This window comes from Peromyscus eremicus, chromosome 7 (genome assembly GCF_949786415.1).
Source record: "Peromyscus eremicus chromosome 7, PerEre_H2_v1, whole genome shotgun sequence".
Lineage (NCBI taxonomy): Eukaryota > Metazoa > Chordata > Mammalia > Rodentia > Cricetidae > Peromyscus > Peromyscus eremicus.
Window position 1 is genome coordinate 101831584 of NC_081422.1, and position 15088 is coordinate 101846671.

At 51.7% G+C, this 15088-nt stretch overlaps 2 protein-coding genes and 1 non-coding gene across 4 annotated transcripts; all 3 read left to right on the forward strand.

The window, feature by feature from the left end:
- Window positions 1-18: 18 nt before the first annotated feature.
- Window positions 19-10681, forward strand: Rassf1 (Ras association domain family member 1). 2 transcript variants are annotated; one of them, XM_059268579.1, is made up of 6 exons: window positions 19-310; window positions 2436-2542; window positions 5866-5970; window positions 6178-6475; window positions 6596-6711; window positions 9819-10681. In XM_059268579.1, exons 1-6 carry the CDS (start codon window positions 61-63, stop codon window positions 9963-9965), a joined length of 1023 nt encoding a protein of 340 aa, XP_059124562.1. In that variant the 5' UTR covers window positions 19-60; the 3' UTR covers window positions 9966-10681. The 2 variants fall into 2 exon arrangements, with proteins under 2 accessions (XP_059124562.1, XP_059124563.1); XM_059268580.1 differs by lacking the exons at window positions 19-310; window positions 2436-2542 and adding an exon at window positions 2951-3265.
- Window positions 8211-8285, forward strand: Trnaa-agc (transfer RNA alanine (anticodon AGC)). The gene has a single exon. It is a non-coding gene; the product is annotated as a tRNA-Ala (tRNA).
- Window positions 10682-11691: 1010 nt separating the features above from the next.
- On the forward strand, window positions 11692-13453 carry Tusc2 (tumor suppressor 2, mitochondrial calcium regulator). The gene is made up of 3 exons (XM_059268581.1): window positions 11692-11956; window positions 13001-13121; window positions 13259-13453. The coding sequence occupies exons 1-3, from the start codon at window positions 11811-11813 to the stop codon at window positions 13322-13324; spliced, it is 333 nt and encodes a 110-aa protein (XP_059124564.1). The 5' UTR covers window positions 11692-11810; the 3' UTR covers window positions 13325-13453.
- Window positions 13454-15088: the final 1635 nt, after the last annotated feature.

Here is a 15088-nt window from a genome sequence, read left to right on the forward strand (position 1 = left end):
CCCGCCCTGCGACCTCGCCCGCTAGCGTCCAGTCCGGTGGAGCCCGGGCCTGACCGGGCCATGTCGGCGGAGCCAGAGCTCATTGAACTACGGGAGCTGGCACCGTCTGGGCGCATCGGCCCTGGCCGTACCCGGCTGGAGCGTGCCAACGCTCTGCGCATCGCGCCGTGCACGGCACGCAATCCGTCCCAGCAGCACGTCCCGGGTCGTGGCCACCGCTTCCAGCCTGCTGGTCCCGCTACGCACACGTGGTGCGACCTCTGTGGAGACTTCATCTGGGGCGTCGTGCGCAAGGGCCTCCAGTGCGCGCGTGAGTAGCGGCCCCGCACAGCCAGCCATCACGGAACGGGAGGTCAAAGGCAGCACCATGGCTGTGGGTCAAGGCGCAGCGGAGGGGGTCAGCAGTGATGATCTGCAGAGCAGGTCCCGTTGCCTTGCCCCATCAGGGAGCGTGTTTTAAGAAAATGGTTTATCACTTGTCACACTTGGTCCGTGGCTGGCGCACAGATGGGCAGAGGCAGTTGTTGCCTGTGAGTAACGAGGTGCTGCTTTCAAGTTCGTCTTTAAAGCGCCTGGGCCCTTGAAAAGCCTTTGCGCCTACTGTGCCCTGAGCCTACATTCCGAGGCCCGCCTCTTCCCAACGACTGGCTCACTGTGTTCCCCCCCTAGATTCTTGGGTGACTTCACCCACATATGATAGGGGGCCAGAAAAAGTTGAGCCTTGGTTGGGCTCCTTGTAAGTAGGAATTTTATTGAATCTTTAGTCAAGGTTTGTTTTGAGTCGGAGATCCAGAGGCTAAAACATGGAACACAATCACACACACAGTGGTCCTCCTGACCCCCTGGGAATTACCAGCAAACGGAAGTTACACTCACCCAGGATACGTTGTCCCCTCCAATCTCCTTGTGTCTAGATCTTCTCTCAGACTTGAGTTCATTGATGAAAGTGGACCTTAGGCATTGAGGGGTTGTTGTTTTGTTTTTGTTTTGTTTTGTTTTGCCATTGTTGTTTTGAGACAGCTCTGGCTGGCCTGTAACTCTATTCAGACCAGGATGTGACAGAGATCGACCTGCCTCTGCTCCCAAATTCTGATGTGTAGCTGGAGTTGAGAATCAATGCTTTGAGCCATATAGGAACTTTTGTTTGTTTGTTTGTTTCTTTGTTTCTTTCTTTCTTTCTTTCTTTCTTTCTTTCGAGACAGGGTTTCTCTGTGTAGCTTTGGAGCCTGTCCTGGAACTTACTCTGTAGCCCAGGCTGGCCTCGAACTTAGAGATCCGCCTGCCTCTGCCTCAAGTGCTGGGATTAAAGGCGTGCACCACCACCGCCTGGCGCCATATAGGAACTTAAGATTGGCACTGTAAGTCTGTGCATGCCCAGAGCTCATCTCATTCACTACGTAAGTATGTCACAAATTCAGCTAGTGAAATACAGCAATTTGTGTCAGATACCACATGGGGGCCAGGGCTGCGATCCTGCAACATTCTCTAAGAGAAATGAAGTTGCTCTGGAGGTGAGAAACAGGACAGTTTGGGTGTTTGACCAGAGGCTGATGAGGGAATCAAATGTAAGTGTAGGGTTTTGCTTCAAACAACTGGATGAACAGTGATAACTTCTGCTGAGATAGGAACCCAGGGGTAGGTTGAAGGTGAAGAAAAGTGAAATTTTGGCCACGTACATTTGAAATCTTTATTAGACATTAACGTGAAGGCACTACATGTAGGATTTATTCTAAAGAGGCAAATCAGTGCCACCTTGAATCAGGATCAGGTGAGTGTAGACAGAGCTGGGACAGTACCCAGGCGAGAAACCTGCACACCAACTATTAGACCTGGGAGCTGAGATAGAACTGACGAAGGGGCTAGCAAGGAAGGAGCTGCAGAGAGGTAAGAAGAAAACCTGGCTAGTGACTGCTGTCCCTGGGAGTCAAAGGGAGCAAGCAACAAATGTTAAGGATCTAACAATCTGAATAATGTATACAGAAGGCAAAACATTAGATGTGTGCATTGGGCGTTGGCATGTGTCTGTAATCCTGGCACTGGAGCAGTTGGAGGCAGGAGGATCACCGAGTTCAAGGGTACCATTTGAGGCTAACCTGAACTACATGAGACCCTTTCTCAAAAAACAAAATAGGCTTGTATAAACAAGAGGCAGATGACAAATAGAGGAAGTCATAAATGAAACGCTTTTGTTTTCAAGTTCGTGGCAAAGTGAAGCAGTAGATCTGCGGTAGGCAAACACGAGTGCCGAGCAGGATTAGATCTCTAACCTCCTGAGGCCCACAGCCACTTTCCAGAGGTGCTAGAATCTGTGGAGCAGTGGGCCGTCACCGAGCTTGAGAAAAGCCAGTCGAGGCCCAGTCTGTCGGGCAGAGGCTCCCGCTGTCAGCGGGTCACTTCGCGGAGCTCCTCCGCCTCACGGCCAGCCCTTTCTGCAGACTGCAAGTTCACCTGCCATTACCGCTGCCGTGCGCTCGTCTGCCTGGACTGCTGCGGGCCCCGAGACCTGGGCTGGGACCCCGCACTGGAAAGGGACACGAACGTGGTGAGCATGGGGTCGGGGAGAGCGGGCAGGGAGGGGAGGGACCCGGGACTCGTCCGCCCTCAGCGGAGGGGTTAGTCCCGGCGCCGCACACAACGAGCATCCCAATTATCGACCTCCCGGCATCAGAGAGGTTGCTCCTGCCTGTGGGTTTGTCAGGAGCTGACTCCACGCAAAAACCACGGCCCACAAACCACTGGCCGCGAAGGCGCGCCCTGGCACGCTGCAGCGCACTTTTCACACCCCACTTCCGGCCCGGAGGCAACATCGGGCACATGCGCACACGCCCTGACACTGCCCTCTGGGAGGTGGGGCCTGGGAGGCGGAGCCGGGTTGAGATGCCTCGGCGATGAGGTCATTCCCCGTCGCGTCGTGTCCCCGCCCCTCGCCGTCCCCCCGCCCCTCGCCCCCCATGACACCAGCGCTGGATTCTGGTTGTCTACGTCTCAGTCCTAACGGTCGCCGCGCGGCGCAGGCCTCAGCGCAAGCGCGTACAGACACACTCACACTCACGCACGCGCCCGGGGCGGTGGTTGGAGGCTCCCCACGCAGTGGACTAGGGATCGGGCGGGCACGGCGATGGGCGAGGCTGAGACGCCTTCCTTCGAAATGACCTGGAGCAGCACGACCAGCAGTGGCTACTGCAGCCAGGAGGACTCGGACTCGGAGCTCGAGCAGTACTTCACGGCGCGTACCTCGCTGGTGCGCAGGCCGCGCCGGGACCAGGTGGGAGCCGGGGGGAGCGGGGGAGCGCCGGCGGGTGAGGGGCGGTCGCTGCAATCCCGCCCTCCCCGCTAGGTTGCGGCGTGGAGCGTTAGTTGATGGGCAGCCTCCCCGCCTCTCCGTGAGCCCCCCGGCGGGTCCGGACGAAAACCGGCCCGGGAAATGTGTGTCGGGCTCTCTACTCCGAGTAGAAGCTCGGTTCCAGCGCGCCGGTCCTGAGTACCCGGGCTTCCCTGGCTTGCGGTCACAGACTGGTTGAGCCAGGGGAAGCAGCTCTGAAGCTTGGGTGGACCAGAGGCGGGCGTTATTCATCCATGACTAAAGCCAGCCTCAGCCCAAACCGGCGTCTTGGTTTGGCATTTGGGCGCTCCTACTCCCTCCCTGGGGGAAAAAAGGAAGTGGAGGAGGAGCCCGCCGGGAAGTGAGAAGTTTGTTTGGGAGGTGACTCTGTCCCTTCCACTTGCAGTCTTGGATCAGCCAGAAAAGTCCCCAGCCATTGCTGGGCCAACTCTGCTACCAGCTGCTGGAAAGTAGACCATTTTCCGGTCTTCCTTCCAGGGTGGAACTTTGGAGGGGTTTGGGGAACATAGTAAGAGGGCCCTCACTTTGGACTTTAAGCAATAGGAACATTTTACCCATAGGGAGCAGGAAGACTATAAAATGCCCCGAGGAGGGTATCTACTTGAAGACAGCAAGTGTGGTACCAGGGCAGCTGAATCTCTTAGAGTCTCCTAGATGTGCCAACTTATTACAGAGTTTTCAGGGAATCGTGGTTGGGACCACCAAGCTCAGATAAGTTGTTCTTGAGCCAGAATACCTCAGAAGAGTACAGGGACCAGGGCATCAAGAAAGTGAGGTGGAGACCGAAGGTTAGGAACCTTAGCGGCAGCAAAGTAGAATTCCTTATTTGAGCCAAAAAAAAAAAAATTGTTGTCTGTGGTGTTGTAGGAAAGATTGGATACAAATTTCTTACAGATGGGCTGCTACTTGACACCCCCAAAACCTTAATTCAGACTGTACATTCAGTGTGGAACCCTGGGACTGTCTCCATGCCACTCAGCCTGAGTCGTCTTCTATTATGGAAAGGAGGGGAAAAAACACAAGATACTAGCCAGTTGACAGTATATAGAGAAAAGAATTGTTTGTTTGTTTGTTTGTTTGTTTTGTTTTTTTCGAGACAGGGTTTCTCTGTGTAGCTTTGCGCCTTTCCTGGAACTCACTTGGTAGCCCAGGCCGGTCTCAAACTCACAGAGATCCTCCTGGCTCTGCCTCCCGAGTGCTGGGATTAAAGGCGTGCGCCACCACCGCCCGCCGAGAAAAGAATTGTTAAAAAGCAGCTGAAGTTTGTAGCAAGCTCAGTTGGAGAGTCCTTAGCTAGCTTGCATGAAAGCCTGGCTTCCATCCTCGGCACCGTTAATGAACAAATAAATAAATAGAAGCTAAGAAGTCCCAAATGGTAAATAAAGTCGAATCATGAGTGCTTGCCCGGCATGTGTGAGGCTGTGGGTTCAATCCCCAGCTGAGACCTTGTGAGACCTTCTCCTGGGACAAGGCATTGGTCAGTGGCAATCCCCGCTGCTTTTGTTCCAACTAGGACCTTTCTGATGTCAACAGGAAGTAAGACTGAGGCAGTGAGGCCAAGTGAGTTTGGTAGGGGAAAACCAATTCCGAGTCCTGCCTGCTCTGACCCACAGCAAAACCCCAGTCCCTGAAGCTAAAGTCTTCAGGCTAACTTTCCAGACAGCAAGGGGAAGAGCAGCCTGCTTGGTACTGGTAGGACGTCCTCTGCCAGAAAGTTGCCCATACACCTCTGGCAGATTGGAACCTGGCTTGAAGCTGCTTTTTGTGCAGCTTGAGTCAAGGGTAAATGGTATGTCACAGTGATTTCCTCCTTGTATGAGCTGTGGTGGGGCTGGCCCCAAGGAACCCACTAAGGCATGTTAACATGGAGACCACCTTCCCCCTCCTGCCCACGGTAGTTGGACTACTGATGTGTATCAGCTCCCATGCTTCCGACCCTGCAAGAGTCATGTTCTGTGCTGATACAAAGTGAGAGAGTGGGCTGCCTTCTCCAGAATAAACCCTGACCCAACTAGTGTTCTGGGATCAGTTATACAGTTGAGATGTGCTTTGAATTTTATTGGGGGGTGCCTACGGGGATTGAAGGGCCTTTCACATCCTAGGCAAGTACTCTGTCCCCAAGAAGTGTTTTTACTTTAAACAGCATTCCTCCCTAATAGTCCTTCAGGGTTTCCTGGCCCCTTGCCATGCACCTTTATTTGTCTTTATTTCTGTAAGGTTGTTAGGGGCCACACCATTGCTGAGGTCTCTCTCTCTCTCTCTCTCTCTCTCTCTCTCTCTCTCTCTCTCTCTCTCACACACACACACACACACACACACACACACACACACACACACACCCCACAGCAGACGAAGCAGAAAGCCTTTCTTTGCCATCTCCTAGGAACGGTGATGGGTGCAACGTGTATGGGTTTGGTGACAGAGCCAAAATCAAGATCCAAGGGGTGTTCTGGCTTTTTTCCCCCTCCAAAATAGCCTTGCGCTTTTTAAGGGCCCCGTATCCATGTTGGTCTGTCCTTTAGGATGAGCCTGTACAGCGGGAGGCACCCGATCTTTCTCAGGCTGAGACTGAGCAGAAGATCAAGGATTACAATGGCCAGATCAACAGCAACCTCTTCATGAGCCTGGTGAGTCGACTGCTCAGGCGAGGAGGGTGGGGAGGAGCAGAACCCGCTTTGTGCCACATGGCCAGAGTCGTAGCCAAAGTATTCTTGGTTGGCCAAACAGTGATCTATCTATGCATACCTGGCCCAGCCCCAGGTGGACTCAGCCCTAGCCTCTTCCATCTGCAGTGGAACTTCCTGTCATAGTATGGTTTTTCTTTCTCTCTTTAGAACAAGGATGGCTCCTACACCGGCTTCATCAAGGTTCAGCTGAAACTGGTACGTCCTGTCTCAGTGCCTTCCAGCAAGAAACCGCCTTCTTTACAGGACGCCCGGCGGGGCACAGGGCGGAGCACAGCTGTGAGGCGCCGCACCTCCTTCTACTTGCCTAAGGATGCTGTTAAGCACTTGCATGTTCTGTCACGAACACGGGCACGTGAGGTCATTGAGGCCTTGCTTCGCAAATTCATGGTAGTAGATGATCCTCGCAAGTTTGCACTCTTTGAACGAACTGAACGTCATGGCCAAGGTAGGTTTCCTATCCCAGCTCTCCCTGTGGAAGGGGTACATATCGCATACCTGGGCACTCGGGCTGGGGCATGTCAGCCTGTTCTAAGTCTCTATCCTTTTCCCTCTGCCTGACCTCCAGTGTACTTCCGGAAACTGTCAGATGATGAACAGCCCTTGAAGCTCCGGCTTCTCGCAGGGCCTAGTGAGAAGGCCCTGAGCTTTGTCCTGAAAGAGAATGACTCTGGGGAGGTGAATGTGAGTACAGTCTCTTTTCTTTCCACTAGACAAAGGTGGTGGGTGGAGATGCAGTGAGGGTTTCAGGAGGAACTGGGCTAGAGAACAAGCCCTGCACAAGCTCTCCATATGCGGGACCTGATATGACTGGAGGCTTCCCGCACACTCCAGCCAGGGTCTAGAGCCCATTCCAAGAAACTGGGAAGAAGCTGAATCTAGTGGTTCATGCTTGCAGTCGAGGTACTTGGGAGCTGAGACAGGAGGATTGCTAGGAGTTTGAGGTCAGTCTGGGCCACAAAAACAAGCTAGGAAGATTTGTCCTAGTGCTCTGTTGTTTCCTGGTATGGAAAGTCCTCCAAAGATTGAGGGATTGACTCATAGTCAGCCAAGACAAGTTCAGAGCTACACAGGTATGGCCTTAGAGATGGCTCAGCGGTTAAGAGTGCTTGCTGCTTTTCCAAAGGACTCAAGTTCTGTTTGAAGCACCCATGTTGGATGGCCCACTTTTAACTACAACTCGAGATCCAAAGGATTTGACTTCCTCTTCTGGCTTCAGGGGTTTCCTGTACTTATGTGAAGATAACCCCAGACAGACACACACATACACAAAATTAAAACAATGGGCTAGAAAGATGGGTCAGTGGTTAAAAGCACTATTGCTTGTGCAGAGGACCCAGATTAGGTTCTTAGTAGCATCCACATAGAGGCTTACAGCTATCCATAATTCTAGACCATGTACACAGTGCACATATATGCCTACAGGCAAAACACTCATACACATAAAACAATTTTTTATGTGTATGAATTTTTGCCTGCAGGTATATATGTGTACATATGTGTACTCATGCCAATAGAAGTCAGAAGAAGGTATTAGCTCCCCTGGAACTAGAGTTACGGATGATTAGAAGCCACCATGTGAGTGCTGGGAATTAAACTCTGATCCTCTGCAAGAGCAGCCAGTGCTCTTAACCACTGAACCATCTCTCCATCCTCTAAAAGTAAATCTTAAAGAGAAGAGCTTCACAGGTATAACCAGGAACCAGGAAGGCCTTCTTTGAAGCATTAAGACTTTTTACCAGCTAGAACTGGTGGCACAGGCCTGTAGTCTCATCTGCTTGGGAAGCTAAAGCCAAGAGTATTCCCTGAAGTTCAAGACCAGGCTGGGGTACATCAAAAAACTACTCTTGCTGGACGGTGGTGGCGCATGCCTTTAATCCCAGCACTCGAGAGGCAAAGGCAGGCAGATCTCTGTGAGTTCGAGGCCAGCCTGGTCTACAGAGTTAGTTCCAGGACAGCCAGAGCTGTTACACAGAGAAACCCTGTCTGGGGGAGAAAAAAAACAAAAACAAAAAAACGAAAACCACTCTTCGTAACCTAGTGACATGGAGCTATAATCCCAACTACTTGGGATGCTGAAGCAGGAAGATCACAAGTTCAAAGCCTTCCTGGGTTACAGAGTGACTTAAAGGCCAGTCTGGGTTAACTTAGTGAGATACTATCTCAAAAAGTAAAAAGACAGGGTTGGGGATTTAGCTCAGTGGTAGAGCACTTGCCTAGCAAGTACAAGGCCCTGGGTTCGATCCTCAGCTCCAACAACAACAAAAAAAGTAAAAAGACTTGGGGCTATAGTCAGTGGTAAAGTGCTTAGCATGTTGGATGCCCTTGGTTCATGTCTTAGAGTTTCTATGGCTGTGATGAAACACCATGATCAAAAGCAAGTTGAGGAGGAAAGGGTTTATTTGGCTTACACTTCCACATCATAGAAGTCAGGACAGGAACTCAAACAGGGCAGGAACCTGGAGGCAGGAGCTGATAGCAGAGGCCATGGAGGGTGCTGCTTACTGGCTTGCTCCTCATGGCTTGCTGAGCCTGCTTTCTTACAGAACCCAGGACCAGCAGCCCAGGAGTGGTACTACCCACAATGGGCTGAGTCCTTCCCCATCAATCACTAAGAAAATGTCCTTCAGCTGGATCTTTTTTTTTTTTTTTTTTAAAGATTTATTTATTTATTATGTATACAGTGTTCTGTCTGCATGTATGTCTGCAGGCCAGAAGAGGGCGCCAGATCTCATTACAGATGGTTGTGAGCCACCATGTGGGTGCTGGGAATTGAACTCAGGACCTCTGGAAGAACAGCCAGTGTTCTTAACCTCTGAACCATCTCTCCAACCCTCAGCTGGATCTTATGGAGGCATTTTCTCAAGGTTTCCTTCTTTCAGTAACTCTAGTTTGTGTCAAGTTGACCTAAAACTAGCCAGCACAATTCAGTTCCCACTAAGGCGAAAGAAAAGACTTTAGTGTATGGCCCAGTGGTAAGAATATATGGTTGGCATGCATAAAGCCCAGCAGCAAGAGAAAAAAGTCAGGGGTGGGTAAAATGGGCTGTCTGGGAATGCAGCTTTGGAATAAAGAAAAATGTAGCTTGCTTCATTTATGAGACCCTGGGTTTGATTCATAGCCCATTGTATTGGGGGGATGGGGCACACAACAGTAGATAGTTGTCCCTCTATGAGGTAACTATTGTTGGTTCTGTCTGCTATGCAGACTGCTCATGAGGATCCTAGCCCAGACTCTTTAGTCAAGGTCTAACATCAGCCAGCACAGAGATACATACTTGTAGTCGTAGCATTCAGGAAACAGAGAAGGAAAATCACAAGTTTGAGACTAACCTGGGCTACATAGCAAGTTCAGGGCCAGCTTTGGAATGTGGCAAGACTGTGACTCAAAACACAACAAAAAGGGGGCTAAAGAGTTGGCTTAGTGGTTAAGAGCATGTGTTGCTCTTACAGAGGACCTGGGTTTGAGTCTCACAACCATCTGTTTGTAACTCCAGTCCTGGGGGATCCGATGCCCTCTTCTGACCTCCATGTGGCACCAGACATACACATACACAGTGTGTGTGTGTGTGTGTGTGTGTGTGTGTGTGTGTGTGTAAACACCCATACACATAAAATAATTAAAAACAATAACAAAACCAAAACAGGTAAAGTTGGGGAATGAAAAAGAAGGTAATATCAGGAAGCCCAGTCCTAAGTTGTGTGACCATGAGGCGCTAGTCTCTAAGGAGGGTCTACCAACTTAGCCATTTCTTGCTGTAACCCATCTGTCTCTCCTCTGCCCCTTTGCAGTGGGATGCCTTCAGCATGCCTGAACTGCACAATTTCCTACGTATCCTGCAGCGGGAAGAAGAGGAACACCTCCGACAGATCCTGCAGAAGTATTCTCGGTGCCGCCAGAAGATCCAGGAAGCCTTGCATGCCTGCCCTTTGGGGTGACCTTTCGTGTCCCTGGGTGGCAGGAGGAAAATAGGCAATGCGAAGAGCGTGCCGTGTGAGTGTGACAGGGCCCGTGGGGCCTGAGGAATGAGTGTGCGTGGAGGTCCTCCTCTGCTAAAGGGAATGAGCCCAGAGAAAAGGGAAGGAGCTGGCCCTCTACCAGTGGATATCGTGGGGCAGGCTTTGCAGTCCTCTGTCCCGCATATACTGGGTCATACTCTGGGTAGCTGCTCCGTCTTTCATCAGGGTCTCAGCTGTGAGAATCTTAGAGACTCTACAAACAGAACAAGGTTATGTTTGCAGGGCTGAGGGCCCTTATCTATGGAGAAAGATTGTTCTGGGTCGTGAATAAGTCTCAGGGTAGCCAGTCAGAGCCATGGGTAACTGCTCAGAATAATACAGGCATTAAGGTAGAGTCTGTTTCCCACTTACAGTGCCTTATGACTTATACACATACCCTGAGGTCAGGGAGGGCTGGCAAGTACAGCTACAATGCCTCAGTGCCTCCTCTAAGGAACATGTTGCTGAACCAGACCCACTTCTTGTTTGCCAAAGCCAGAGTCTCCCTCAGATAGTTTTGATGGAAGTGTATGAATGTATGTAATGCTTTGTGGCCTCAACTGAATGCCTCCTGTGGGGAAAGGGATGGGGGTGTGACAGTCATCATCAGGGCCTGAGACCTGAGAGAATTGGCTGAATAAAGATTTCAGAATCTTTCTGGTTTTGGACTCTGTAGATGTGGGCCCACAGTCAGGGCAGCACCTAATGGGAATGACTGCCAACAGTGATTGACACACACAGAGTGCATCCTTTCCACGGTCACAGTGGGACCAATGTTTAGGAGATGTGTGCCTATGGATTCAGGTATCTGTTAACACTGTGGGGCCTAGGTCATGGTGGAGACAAGAATAAACTGCAGTTAGAGCACACGGAAACTATTTCTCTCACATAGCGCCTCAGAGAAACCATAGCAATAACCCCTTCACCAAATAACTACGTGAATACAAAACATTTCGCATGCTACAGGGTACAGCTGCTAACAATTCTTGTTTTCCTGAAGTATGTTATCTGGTACATTTACAACACTTAATTTAACCTCAAATGTAGTCATAAGAAATTTGACCAAAAAGTTTTAAAAGATATTTTGGCCCCCTACATAGCTGTTCCCTCCTTTAATCCCAGCATTTAGGAGGCAGAAGCAGGTGGACATGAGTTTGAAGCCAACCTGTTAGACATAGCAAGTTCCAGGCCAGCTAAGGCTACATAGTGAGACCTGTCTCAAGAAAACGAAAGACATTTAGCAAGTTCCTTCATCTCCTTTATGTGCAAAGGTAACAACTGCAAAGACACAGTTGTGAAAACAAGCTAAATGTATCCTAGCCTGAGGCAGGCCTAAAGTCCCTTTGGGTGGAGGGCTGACCTAATTGACTATTGCCACTGGGCCCAAGTGTTGGGCGTCAGGGACTTTGGGACAGTCATACCCGGCCCGACCTTAAAGTCCATAACAACACATTACCTCCGCTTTTCGGGGAGGGAGCTGTCCCAGCTGACCCTTGGGACCCAAAGCCTTGTGGGACCTGGAGGCAGCGCATCCTGGGGTGTTCATCCTCTGAGGGTGGCCATTGGCTCGGCCTTACAGACTGACGAGCTCCTTAGCCACTCAGAGGAAGAAGCGTGCAGGGCGTGCGGAAGCGGAAGTGAGGTTCCCGTGGAGACAGCAGAGCCTGCGGAAGGCGGCGGCGACGGCGGCACCTGTGAGTGGAGGCTGGGGCAGGGCATGGTCGCGCCCGCCGCGCTGTGAGAGCGGAGCGGCCGCTGGGTCCGCCATGCGCCCGCGGCGCTGACATGGGCGCCAGCGGCTCCAAAGCTCGGGGCCTCTGGCCCTTTGCCTCCACCACTGGGGGCGGCGGCCCTGAAGCGGCAGGCGCTGAGCAGTCTTTGGTGCGGTCTCGAACCCGAGCGGTGCCCCCCTTCGTATTCACGCGCCGCGGGTAAGGGCATGGGTATCTGCCTTGGGGAGGACATCCGGGAGCGAGGAACACCCCCCCCCCCGTTTCATTCAGGACGACTGTCATCTTTTGGATCCCCATCAGAGCAAAGGGAGGGGAAAACCAAGTGGCATGCCGCTCCTGACTGCCCAGAAGGTCTTTTTAGAGAAGAGTTGGCTGAGGCTTGTCCCTTGGGTAGAAGCTCTCCCATAATCCCGCAAAGACGGTCTCTGAGAGTCTTAAGATCTTCGTTTCGTCCAGCTCAGCCTGCAAATTAAAGGCATTTGGGTACCTCTTATTCTTCTAAGCCTTAATCCAAGGGGAAATGACCTTCTGTTTAGGTGTCTTGCTCTCCCCACGTTGAAGTTGGACCTCTGAGAGGAGTGTCTGTTAAAGCAGAGCCAGGCTTCAGTGCTGAAGGTGAGGCCACCGAACAAAAGGCCTTCGCCCAGTTGGGTTCTCTAGACCTGGAGCACTAACCCTCTTTTCCCCCAGGGGCTCGCACAGAATGGCCTGGACCTAGTGGGCTCCTAGGGACTAACGCTCCCTGTAATGGGAATTTGACAGTAAACACCAGAAAGACCCAACCAACAGCGTGGATTAGGCTGTACCAACCAGTTGGGAGTGAGCCGGAGTTGAGTGCAGCCTTCCTGGCTCAAACATCCATGATCTTGGTCTTTGGCCCTGAACTAGCAGTCTTTAGAAGTGAGACCAGTATGCCCAGGCCACTACCCTCCCCACTTTATAAGCTCTAGGTGAAGGGCCTGCTACTGGATAGTTATCCTTGGGGAACAGACCAGCCATAGGAATTGGCTTTGGTTGCCTAAACAGTGTGATCTAAGAAGACCTCCTGTGAGTGTGATAGTAACAGTGACATTGCTGACCTTTCCACTTTCCTATGGCTCCAAGCACCAAGCAAAGAGCCCTTCAGGCATACTAACTATTCTTGCCCCAAGATTAAGATTGTGCCTCTTCGTTCGCGGTTCAGCACACTTCCCTGTGGTCTGTGGCATTTGCCATGACCAGTCTGTTTCCTTTTCTACACAGCTCCATGTTCTATGATGAAGACGGGGATCTGGCTCACGAGTTCTATGAGGAGACAATCGTCACCAAGAATGGGCAGAAGCGAGCCAAGCTGAGGCGGATACATAAGAATCTGATTCCTCAGGTGAGGGGCTGGGCAGGGGCACAACCTCCATCAGTGTGTCAACAGGGATGTAGATGGGGCTGCCTGGGTGAGGGGCTGGGAAGGCTCCTAGCATAGAGGCCTGAGCTGATCTTCACTAGCCTCTGTTTCCATGGCAGGGCATCGTGAAGCTGGATCCCCCCCGAATCCACGTGGATTTCCCTGTGATCCTCTATGAAATGTGAGCCTGTGGCATGGCAGACACAAGCACCCACTGCCCCAGCAAGAAACTCCCAGGCTCAAGGTGTAGCTTCCATTCAGGAGTCCAGGCTGGTGCCACAACCCTGAATAAACTAAACTCCGTTGGCCCAGAACCTTCCGTTGTAAAAGGGGCGGTCCCTCAGTGTTAACTGGTGTTGGTTTATGTCTGAACAATGAGTGGTTGGTGGCTGGTGAGGGCCAGTGGCAGAATCGCCAGCCCATTGCCCGGCCACCTGTGCAAGAAGCATGGCGGGACATATGCTGGTCAGGAATGCCTGGCTCCTCGTTCCTTGCCTGACCTGCTTTCTTCCGAGCTTGCCTAGGGCCCAGCCCTCCTAGAAGCTACAGCACTTTACAAGCAGAGTCTGCCTTCTTCCAGCCCCTGGGCTCTAGGGGCTGTACCCAAGTGGGAACTTCCTTCCCTCACTTCCCGTACCCCTAGTCAAAGCATTTCAGCCGTTTGCTACCTCGATTCCCCCTGTATTGGACGGAGACTGGGGATAGGACCAGCCTCAGTCTTCCTGCCTACCTGCCATTTGTTCCCACTCTAAGATGGACAGTTTGCTGGCCGTTAAATAGGATGGGGACCAGTGTAGGAGGCTTCTCCTATCACCCAGAGCTGGACTGATCTCTCTTGATTTCAACCAGTTGCCCTCTCCCAAGTTGAGAGGGTGCAGGCCGGGGTCAGGACAGGCCGTGGATGCCTGTGCCTGTGGGGACTTGCCCCAAACCACATATTCTGTCTAACCTCCCTCGTCTTTGCACCAGTCCCACCCATCCCCAGCTGTGGGGGAGGGGCTGTCCACCACCCAGCGGTAAGAAGCCACACACACACACACACACACACACACACCCGGGGCTGGTGCCAGTAGCTATGAGGAGCCCATCACCCCTTCTACAGAATCTTCACCTCTTCAGGGTCAGTTAAGGGAAAGTACTGGAGCTCCTTGGTAAGGATCAGAAGAAGGGAAAAATACAGAAAAGGGGTAATTAAAATGTGAAGGTTTGTAAATAGTCTAGACTATGATAATGTTGGGGCAGAGTCTGATTTCTATATAGAGATGGCTTTAAAAAAAAAATCCTTATTTGTGGAAGCTCTGGGCTTCTAGATTGTGGGAAATGGCTTGGGGAGGGTGGCTTCCTTCCCCAGCATAGGAAGACTGTTGTGTTATTCGTTCAATTTCAATAAAATTATTTGTAGACCCTGCACATGAGAGTGGCTTCCAGTGAAGCTTTAACACCCAATTTCTAGACTACCACTTGAGCTGATTAGGTAGGCCCCTGGCCCTGGGCTCTGCCAGGCTGGCAAGCCCCCTCTAGGAGCCAATGGTAAGTCCGAACATCGCCTGTAGCAATACCAGCCATGGCCAACAGGTGGCTGTGTTCACACACCATCTCCAGCCCTCTCAAGATCCTGGGAGCGGCTCACCTGTCTTGTTGGGACTCTGGAATCAGGTCTTGAAACACTTGGGGAGATTTGCTCAGCTGCCTTGCCTAAGGGGTGAGTGTGACCAAACTAGTTGTGGGATAGTTCTAGTCCCAAGAGTATCATATTATCTCAAGTGAGGTTAAAGCTCAAGCCCCATGGACCTCAAAGTGCCACCTATAGCTGAACAGCAACCAGACACTTCCCACCATGGCCTTGGCCTCCTACCAGGCTCTGGAGCCCACACTCACCTGCCTCTTCCCAGTTAGCCATGGGTCAGGTGAGCTCAGGCTTCTGCTGCAGCTTCTGTTGTAAGGCTCTG

Coding starts and splice junctions, on each gene's coding strand:
- Rassf1 (XM_059268579.1), top strand. CDS start 61: ATGTCGGCGGAGCCAGAGCTCATTGAACTACGGGAGCTGGCACCGTCT. Junction 2,543..5,865: donor TGGAAAGGGACACGAACGTG/GTGAGCATGGGG, acceptor TCTGTCCTTTAG/GATGAGCCTGTACAGCGGGA. Junction 5,971..6,177: donor GCAACCTCTTCATGAGCCTG/GTGAGTCGACTG, acceptor TTCTCTCTTTAG/AACAAGGATGGCTCCTACAC.
- Tusc2 (XM_059268581.1), top strand. CDS start 11,811: ATGGGCGCCAGCGGCTCCAAAGCTCGGGGCCTCTGGCCCTTTGCCTCC. Junction 11,957..13,000: donor TTCGTATTCACGCGCCGCGG/GTAAGGGCATGG, acceptor TTTTCTACACAG/CTCCATGTTCTATGATGAAG. Junction 13,122..13,258: donor ATAAGAATCTGATTCCTCAG/GTGAGGGGCTGG, acceptor TTTCCATGGCAG/GGCATCGTGAAGCTGGATCC.